The following is a 10,366-nucleotide window of genomic DNA, read 5'->3' as shown; positions in this document are numbered from 1 at the left end:
ATGATGATGATGATGATGACGACGATGATGACGACATATGCTCGCGAGGTTCAATGACATCATCGAGTTCTTCCAACTCTTCATCAGAGTCATCTTCCATCAATATTTCCTCCAGTTCTTCAGCATCGAGGAGTTTTGAGTATCAGGCTCGTTTTTGAGGTTCCATCTTGGGGGAGGGGTCTTCCAGCTAAATCCTATAATTTATGATTGAAAAAGCGAGACTGTTAGGAACACTCGCAAAATTGTAATGCAAAATAATTGCAATAGCAGTCAAAAAGTTTCCGTCCGCCACTGATACCGAAAGTCACAGTGGCGAAGATGTCTTTACGCACAAAGTAACACTGGCTCAGTGGGTTTATACCTCTTCCGAGATACACAATAAAAATTATATTCAAAGAAATATAGGAGTCTGACACTGACTTCCTAACTAATAACCAAATATTAGAAAATCCGTCACTGACGCCCTAACTGACAATTCAACACTGCAAACCAATCCCTGAATTCGTCACCCTTCCGTGAAAGCTGTGGTAGCACTGATATGTAAGTGCCCACGAATATTTCTTCCTCTAAGTTCTCAAAACAAAGCTGACTTCTATTGGCTCACCAGGTCATAAACAGTCATATCTAAACGTAAATAGTTTCGAAACCAGTGCCCTGATATACGATTTCATTCTTCAGAGCTAACAAATAAACGTCTGAGATGAAGTTCATGAGTTTGTTTGGGTTTCAAACCCAAGGTCAAACTGCCAGCACTCACAAAGGAAGCACGTGGCTTGCCTCTAAAAATTATAACATTCGACCAGCTCGGCATGCTACATGATGCCAATAATTATAACATTCGGCCGTTAAAGGTTAATCTTTATATCCACTGCCATGAGGACATCAAATTTTATAGCTTTTGTTTGGTATCAGCACTGAAATAGGCCTGTCTCCACATTTATGTTGCAGACCAAGATACCAACGATTATCAAACATGATGAACATGAATTCATATTCGAAGGATTCTCCATGTTCTCACACTTTCCCCTGGACAAGCTGCCGACATGTAAAGTGATCCGCTTCAATATAGAATACACCATCTTGTACATAGATGAGAAACTGCCAGAGAATTTCACCATTCGAGAACTGGATTTGTTCTGTAAGTGTCTGGGTTTATTGAGAAGAATCAGAAGTTGAATTTTGAAACTGCTTCTTTTTCTTCTTCTTCTTCTTCTCATTGAAGTCTGTTTCCTCTTCAGTTCAGTGTTCACACTGAGTACTGCAATTCCCAGTAAGTTTTCATAATTCCTGTTCATGCAGTACGTCTAGGAAAAAGGAAAGGTGTAAGTTCTGTCTGTAATATTTGGACATGTTCCAGATGACTATCTATTCTGTGAACTGCTAGAACTTGTGGACCTAGACTTCAAAGCTCACAATGACTCCACTGGCTGTTCACTGTTCCACTTCATGCCTCGGTTTGTTCGGGATCTTGCAGGTATACACAGTCTCACATGTCAGCATTTAATTTAAAGTTTCTTGTAGCGTATATACAGTTAGTTTCATAGTGACTTGTTAGCCTAGATCAGGGCTTTGTTTTGAAACATCTGAAACTAAATAAAAAAATCACAGACATCACCTCCCAATATTCTTAAACTGAAAACATTTGTCTGTAGAGCACATGATGCCATGGCAAAACACATCAATGGGACAGTATGGTGACAGGATCATTTTTGGTAAATAAAAATGCATTCCAATGTCCATACCTTTTGGAGGATTTGAAGTTATAACTGTGTGATATGAGACTTGATGTACCAAGAATATTACTCTCCCGTGGGATGTTAAGCTGTGTATAGTGTGGTAGATAAGTATCGTTTGAGAGAAACATGAAGACAGAGGCTGCAGGTTCCTCCGAAACATTGGTACCTTGGTATTACTGAGTTTTGGACTTTGTCCATAATTTTATATTTTAAGAGCACAATGTTTAGGGAACTGGATCTGTGCCCTCCATTGAAGGTGTGGGAGTCACCTACTCTGTAGGGTCTGTTAGGAAGAGCAAACCTCAGTCACTGGACCGCCGGGAGCAGCGTAGATGTCTCCCACCCATTCACCCGTGGACGGAAACTGATCAAGTTTTGAAACATTATGTTCTTTAGAACAGCAGAAAATGGACAAAGTCCAAAAACCCAGTAATCCCAAGAGTTCTGCGACATCATCAGAACTGTTCTGGTGCCTATGCACCATAGGTTTACATCCCAAAAGATACTTTCATACTCAGTGCCATGAGAGACTTAGGTCTCATGAACAAGCACCATGCCTTCAGGGGAAGAAGGTGTCAGTTTGAATTTGAGGAAGACTTCAACTTATGACATGGGAAATGGTGGAGACATAAGGTTTGCATTACAGAATTTCACAATACAGACATATTTTCAGGAACATGTCTCTTCATTAACATGGGGTCATGCTAGATTTGATGAATTCAGTCCTTCATTGGACTAAGAAAGTAACAGTTTGCCAGTTATTTGGTTTTCCCTTGATGTTTGAATGTTTCTTGTGCTTCACCTAGAGGCTCCTGTCTTCTGTAATTTTACTGATTAAGTTGTTCTGGTTTCAGATAATGGGAAGGAGATACTGTCAATGAATGAGGTGATGTACTATCTGATAGTGAACAGCAACCCCCTTATTGAACAGGTGAAACTTAAAGATCTTCTGGCCATGCCCCAATTCAAGTGGCAGAACTTTGCAGATGAAGTAAAAGGTTTGTAGTTATGGAAGCCAAAAGCACCTTTTTTTACCCCATTGCGTTATAATAGGCACTGGGGAAGGGAAATGAAAAGTGTATACAAAATGTTAGCATAAAACTTGAAGTTAAGAGACCACTTGAAACATCCAGGTGGAGATGGGAGAGCAGTATGAAAACAGATATTAATTTTTATCATCCATAAACAGGGCATTGTACAGGTAAATCCCCTGATACTAGTGAGGTTGTGAGTGGGTAATGATATGAGTGTTGAAAGACACACTGCACAGCAAGTAATGGTGTAAGAAGCATGATGTGATTGGATAGCCTGGATTCATCTGGCTCATAATATGCTCTTGTTAATTATAATTAGCTTTAAGGTTCTATAAAAGGTGATGTATTTCTTGACTAGTGGAGTGACTATGAGCTTCATAAGAAGATCTGTGCTCAGAAACTTGGATTATAATGGGTTGTGAAGGTATAAACTCTTGTGGCATACAGAGCCATTGCTAAACAGCAGCCAGCATGCCAGTGGACTGGCTGAGTAGCGATCACCTGACAGTTAGGACATCAGCAGAGGACAGTGTTAAGATCCGTTACCAGGAGACAACTAGTGAAGACATAGAAGATTTTATGTGTCCTGCAGTTAGAGTGAAGTGTGTAAACCAGTGAGGCTGTTTACTTGTAATTACTAGTTGTGTGTTAAAGTGGTCAGTAAATCCATTCACCAATCCAAACCTCATCCATAATCACACCCCAATCATGTGACACCCTGCTGGATTCTGTATGAGGTGTGAGGGTCTTGTGGTTACCGGCTTCTAAGATGTGACAGCAGTGTAATCTTGACAGAGAGGTACCAGCATTTCGAAGGAACATGTTGCCTTCACTTGCAGGGTGTCCTGAAGATAGAGGTGGTAGATTCCTCCAAACTAATGATACCTGTCTACCAGACTCCACCACGTCACATTTCACAAGATGGTAATCTTCATAGTCAATACTGATGGAATCACAACTCGACACACACACAGGGTGCATTGCCTTCTGTTTGAGATAGGAATTGAATTTTTAAGAGCCGTTTAGTGAACTTCAGGCATGAAAGGTTTATCTTCTGAAGGTAGCCCTGCTAAATGGAGTTTCACTTGTTTGTGTGTTAGGCAGAATGTTTGTTAGTATGGTGGATGTATGTTTTCAGGGATGGTGGTGACGTACCCTGGCATGAAGCCATGCTCCGTTCGAGTGGATCAGCTGGACCGTGAACAGCAGAAATCAGACACCCTTCCATACCCAGAGATAGTGCACTTTGGGATTCGCCCACCTCAGCTCAGTTATGCTGGCAACCCTGAGTATGTTAGTTTTGTCTAAAAGAAACATATTTTATGTCAAATTCATTTTCATTCCTCCTTGAAAGTCATCATTCATCAAAGGCAGTTATGAGGTGATTTAATCCAATTCACATCTCGCTAACATAATTGAAACGTCATAAAGTTCTTAGTCAGCTAAGTGATGACCCCATACAGTCAAAGACTTCAAAACAGACAAACAAAAACAGCAGTAACATCAGTAATAACAGTAAGAGTACTTTGTATTTCGTCTGGTGGTACTCAAGAGAAAAATGTGTGTGTTAAGCTCTAAGTCCCCACTGCAGCAGTCATTTTGTATATTTGTCTGTGGTTTATTTAATGATGCTGCCCATAGCTCAGATCATGTAGTGACAGTTGGTAGGATGACAAGGAATCAACCAGAAAGATGGATACTGTATGAAGTGGATTGCGCATAAGGTGAGGTACTAGCCCAACATTTCCCTAGTGGAACTGAGGGACAACCATGAAAAAGTCAGGGTGGTTAGTATTCGAGCCAAGATTTGAGCTGGCTGGCTCCTAAATACAAATCGGAAGCATTAATCTTGAGCCAAGTTACTTGGTGTGACCACAAGCATCATCTTCAATACCGCCTTACCTTTAGGAGGGAAACTGTAGATCGCACTCAGTGGGTGTTCGTACAGATTATGAAGATCCTGATAGTGTAATTTTGTTCATGGTGTTTCTTCATCTTGTGAGTTTAGATATTGATCATGCTATAGCCGAGGTGGTTAGGTGCTGGCTTCTCACTGTGCAGCCCTGTGTTCAATCCTGAGTGATTTTACATGAGATTGAGAGTGGACTGAGTGGCACTGCTGGAAGATTTTTCTTCCAGCACATCAGTTTTCCCATGTTAGTCAACCCACCATTGCCTTATACTAATCTGTCACTACCCCTTACGTATGGGGCACGCGGTAGCATAGTTGGTTGAGGCACTATGCTACAAGCCGGAAGGTTGTGGCTTCCAGTTCTGATGAGGGCATTGGATTTTTTTCAATTGACCTAATCTTTCTCCCTGCACTATGGCTCTGGGGTTGACTCAGCCTCTAACAGAGATGAGTACCAGTAATATTCTTGGGGGTAAAGGGTGGCCGACGCGTAAGGCTGACAACCTTACTGCCATCTATGAGCCAATTGTCTAGAAAATGTGGGAACCTCAACATCTCACAACCCTGTGGATCTCCACAGCCTGTTACAGGGATACCTTTAATTTTACTTTACTCCTTAGGTATGCAGTAGCCCTGACCAGACAGTGTCCTCAGTCTTAAGTATGGGGTTTCATTTGTCTGACCCAGAAACTGGTCGGTTACAGAGTAAAGAAATTAGTTTTATTAGCGCAAGTATTGTCTTCAGGACTTTGTTCTTGCACATGCTGGATCTCAGTTGCTGTGCTGCGTTTTGTAATTGTTAGGTACCAGAAGGCATGGCGGGAATATGTGAAATTCCGGCATCTGCTGGCCAATATGCCCAAACCATCATTTGAAGACAAGCGCAAACTGGAGGCGAAGGAGAACAAACTGCAGGAGATGAGAACACAAAGCAAGATGAAGCGAGATGTCACCGTGGCCGTATCGGCTAAAGGTTTCCACCGCACAGGCATCATGTGTGACATCATACAGGTTAGTGCAGGAACTCCGGTGTTTGAGGTCGTCTCCTGATGGACCTAACTGAGGACAGAAGTAGATACACTTTTGGAGATGTGTTCTGTTTGGGGTACCAGATGAAGGATAAAGTCCACGGACTCGGTAATATTACATGCAGTGAAACCACCATTTAAGGTTTATTTGTAGATCCCTTGGGTTTCTGAACAAATGTTTTCTGGGGAGAGGTTGTTAGCCTTTACCCAACCCCCTTTACTTAGGAGGACCAATGTTTTTCTATCAGGGTGTACTCCCTTAGGGGGTTGACTTCACCACGCCTAAAGAGCCCCCCCCTCAGTTTTCTGTATGGGCTATCCTTCCCTTAGCCACAGAGTGCTGTTTGAAGGTGTCAGACACTTGCCTTTCACCCCACTCTGTCTACCACATGTGCTTTCACCCCAGAATGTTCTGCCCAGGGGTCACCTTGAGGTGGGGAAGCTAGGATTTGTCAGCAGATGCCAACTTAACAAGTGGCATTCTGGTACTTAATGGTGTGCTCTTACTGGCATTAGGGCATCCCAGCAGAGCCATTTACCAGCCTTTGGCTCCCAGATTGCTAGGTTTTGACACTAAATTGAGAAAAATGTTGAATGGAGAAAATGTAACTCTTGAAATTTATTGACTTAGGATCAGTAAACAACGTTAAATGAGGGAAAATATTAATTCAAAGTTCCGTTTTAAGAGTCAGAGTGGTATGATGGTTTACAATGAACAGATCTCTCTGTGTGTTTTGGATGTTTGCAGCATGCCATGTTGATCCCAGTTCTCGTGTGCCACCTCCGCTTCCATCGCTCGTGTGATGTCCTGGAGAAAGTAATTGATTATAAGTTCAAGAATCGCTCTCTCCTGCAGCTGGCTATGACTCATCCTTCATACAGGTGAGGAAATGAAATCAAGACATGTTGTATCTGCCTGCCTCTAGTTCTGTGCGTCGTTTAACAATGCCACATGAGCTGCAGAGATGATTGAGCAAGGGAACTGTGTACTGGAAGGTCTCAGAGTTCAGTGGCTCTTTTATTTTTGACATTCACAAAACAGTAATATAATGCTCACCTAAACCAAACTAACGCCATGAAGCTGACCCCTTTATAAGAAACCACCAGTCATTCAGCTGCTCAAGAACTTTCTTACATTTTATGAAACCTGAAGGTGCATTACCGTGTTCATAAGAGCCCTCCGCTGTTCCCTGTCCTGAGTCAATCATCAAAAGAATCCATGTCTAAAGCCCTTTGTAACATTTCATAACAACATTATTTTTTATGATGATGAGTTGTTAGCCCACGCCCAACCCCCAAGCTGGAGAGCCACCCTTTGTTGACTGTAAGAGCTTATTCAGTGTATTCACAACTACCCTCCATATCTGGAAGCCATCTCCATATGCCGCCTGAGGGTGTGCCATGCTGTGGTGACTGAATAAGGAAACTACACAAGGCACATTAAAATATTTATTGCCATGTCATCATACTGGGATTTTACCTGCCAAGTCAGCAGTTTTTACACAAGAACCAGATTTTGAACTTAACTGCATTTGAAGGCAAAATTGGAAGGGAGTAACGGAGAAACAATGAATAATCATATGTTTCGACTCTTTTAGTCACTGACAGGCTGTGTGTAAAGGTTTCTCTTGTTTGTTTAAGGGTTAAACTCCCTTTTCCCTCTTGCCAAGACTTTCATGATTATATCTGCTTGTTAATGATGTGAGTAAAGATGTTGGTTGTATATTTCAGAGAGAACTTTGGTACAAATCCTGACCATGCCAGGAATTCGTTAACGAACTGTGGCATTCGACAGCCAGAGTATGGTGACCGGAGGATTCATTACATGAACACGAGGAAGCGAGGTGAGCTGCCAGACCTGCGAATCCAGTAACTAGTTCAGGAAGGAACTTCAGAATTTTATTGAGGTGGTCACAGTCTTCTTCAAAATAGCAGCCCTGTTTCATGTGCCAAAAATAAGAGAAATAAGAAGCACATACGGAAGTGCGGCCAGACAACCCTCTTGGAAATAAGTGACTGACGTGATTGGGTTACAACACCATATAGTCTGGTAGTCTTCTGCACTGAAGAAGGAGGCAATGTTTCCCTCAAATATTATATGCCAGTGCCAGACTGTACATTATCATAACTCAAGATGACCACAATTTAAATTTTCATCATCATGATAATGTCAAATTTCATATTCAATTCACTCTGTTGTCAGTAGACTACACGTTTCACAGTACGAGAGCTATACAAGTGTCACTGTGTTACACACTCCCAATTAATTCTCAGTTATCACAAACTGTCACTGATTATCACACTTTTACTTGTTCACTGCTGACTGGAGAACTGTCTTCGGCCGCTGATACACTTTAACTCCCTCCGGGGACGGCTACAAGTTAACTCGCTTCGTAGCCAGTGTGGTTCACTTATATAGTCGCAGCGCCCACCTGTTACGCAATCGGGACTGCTGTTGGCTGTCACCCGTGTCACAGCTGCGTTGTGTGTTACGTCACCGTGGAGGGGGGAACGACAGAGCGCTGACTCACCTGCCACGTCACTGCTGGGTAGGGAAGGGTTGTCCTCCATTGCACAACATGTCACAATAGTAATTAACATAGGTTGTTCCGTAGCTCAGGTGGTTAGACTTTCACCTACCACAGAGCCTGAGATTCAATCCTTCATGGCTTAATCTGAGATTCATGGTGGGTGACATGGCAATAGAGCCTGTTTTTCTCCTGTTATCTCTGGTTTTCCATTGTTAATCATTCTGCCATTGCCCCATACTTGTCTGTTGTTGCCCCCTGATGTGTGAAATAGCCCTGACCAGGCAGCACTTTGTCACTTGTTCAGTCTGTAAGTTTGGTGCTTCATCTCTGGCCAGGCTCTTGGCTTATCACAGAGTTGCCTTTAAAGCAAGTAATCATTGTGTTGGCTCTGTAACAGCATGCAGTCTTAATCAGCTGAATAACTGTCAGTTGCTAACTAAAGACCCTGTAATAAAAAGGTTGCTTCATTAACTGATCGTTTCTTGGTTTATATTTGCAGGTATTAATACGCTGATCAATATCATGTCTCGTTTTGGCAAGAAGACTGTAACTGAATCTAATATCACTCACAATGAGCGCCTGGAATTCCTTGGAGATGCAGTGGTTGAGTTTCTAACCTCAATACACCTGTTCCACATGTTCCCCGACCTTGAGGAGGGAGGACTGGCTACTTACAGGGCTGCCATAGTTCAGAACCAGCACCTCGCTGTTCTTGCGAAGGTAAGCAGTATGACCAATTGCCTGAACCTTGGTGTTTTGAGAGACAAAGCAGACAGCATGAAGTGGCCAGATGCGAAAGAAGCACTCATTCCTTGAAATGGAAATTTCACAGTGTAACAAGCCAGGTTTTTTTGGATTGGATGATTGCATTTATTGCGCCTTATGCATTCACACAGTACAGGACTACAGGCAATACAGCACTGTTGCTATTCTGCACACTTTCCAGTTCACCGTTGCACACGCACTAGTTCTCAGTCTTCACTGCTTATCTCACTGGCACTTCAATATTCACACATGAAGTCTTCTTGACAGAGTCTTAATTCCTTTCTTTCCATTTCTTCTCAATTACCTTTGACTGCCATCTCCAGAACTTGAACCAATTCCAGTTTCATCTGCATGAGGTCCTCATTATGTAGCCTCGGGGCGGACCCCACAGAAAACACTGTCTTCTGTTGTTTAAAGGGCATGTTTACAGCTCCATTGTCTAGCAATAGACCCCCTGTTGTTGCTGGAATGTGTTTACCAACCTGTTGCCTAGCAGTGGATATACACGTCACATTATGTATAATCTGAAGTTCTTACAGTGGTGGTTATGAACATGGAGGTGACACATTCCTCCAAAACACTGGTTGACTTTCAACAAACTGCATGGCTTTATATCCCAAAAGATTCTTCAGCTTATTCCAAACTAACAAAAGGCTTTTTGAAAATCTGAGTGGAAAATTTGACACTTCTCATCACTAGGTAAGGTTTCCACAGATTCTTTCTTACACATTATAGCCCTTGAGGGACATTTTGAAATCACGATTTTGCTTAATATGCACTCTGTACACTTGAAAATTTTAGGTTTGAATAAGCACTTAATCCAACAGAGGACCTCCGAGTGTTAAAGCAATGAATGATGATGCAGTCGCACATCATCAGGTAAAAGTATGAAACCTGCTCTGCTGGGTCCATTTTATAAAGCCGATCTTGATCCCTGGGTGTACCAAGGCTGTCAAAATAACTCCCATGGGTTGACTCCTTAAGCTGTTCTACTTCCCTGCCCTAGCATACTTCTCTGTATTCTTCTCCAGTCACATAGGCATTCTGTTCACACAACTGTTTGTAATGATGACCATATTGTAACCTTTGCTAGTGACAAGTGCTTTGAGCTGGTTAAAATAGGCACAGAAGTGTAAACGAAAAAAAAGATTGTGAAGCATCACAACACACAGACAAGCAACATCAACTACCGACAGACAACACACGTCAACAACATCCCGAAGCAAAAAGATTGGGCCAAGCGGGAAAGAATTCTAGGGATTTTAAGAATTCTTACTTCAAATAACGAAACATAATTTTACAGAATTAACGACGAATCAAATAAGGAAGCTACTGTGGTGTGTGAAAAACTTTTAGTGAA

The 10,366-nt window shown here is 42.1% G+C and overlaps 1 protein-coding gene across 3 annotated transcripts in view; it reads left to right on the top strand.

Annotated features, from left to right (window-relative positions):
• The window catches only part of LOC111862941 (ribonuclease 3), a 32,973-nt gene that overhangs the window by 12,384 nt on the left and 10,223 nt on the right, over nt 1-10,366 (top strand). For all 3 annotated transcript variants that reach the window (XM_023848810.2, XM_023848811.2, XM_023848812.2), the window contains exons 7-14: nt 949-1,138; nt 1,358-1,474; nt 2,591-2,734; nt 3,909-4,059; nt 5,486-5,693; nt 6,459-6,592; nt 7,442-7,554; nt 8,741-8,961. In XM_023848810.2, coding sequence (XP_023704578.1) covers nt 949-1,138; nt 1,358-1,474; nt 2,591-2,734; nt 3,909-4,059; nt 5,486-5,693; nt 6,459-6,592; nt 7,442-7,554; nt 8,741-8,961 — 1,278 coding nt within the window. The remainder of the gene's footprint in view (nt 1-948; nt 1,139-1,357; nt 1,475-2,590; nt 2,735-3,908; nt 4,060-5,485; nt 5,694-6,458; nt 6,593-7,441; nt 7,555-8,740; nt 8,962-10,366) is intronic.

The sequence above is a fragment of the Cryptotermes secundus genome, unplaced genomic scaffold (assembly GCF_002891405.2).
Source record: "Cryptotermes secundus unplaced genomic scaffold, Csec_1.0 scaffold763, whole genome shotgun sequence".
Taxonomy (NCBI): Eukaryota; Metazoa; Arthropoda; class Insecta; order Blattodea; family Kalotermitidae; genus Cryptotermes; species Cryptotermes secundus.
This window is presented reverse-complemented; position numbering and strand designations above follow the sequence as displayed.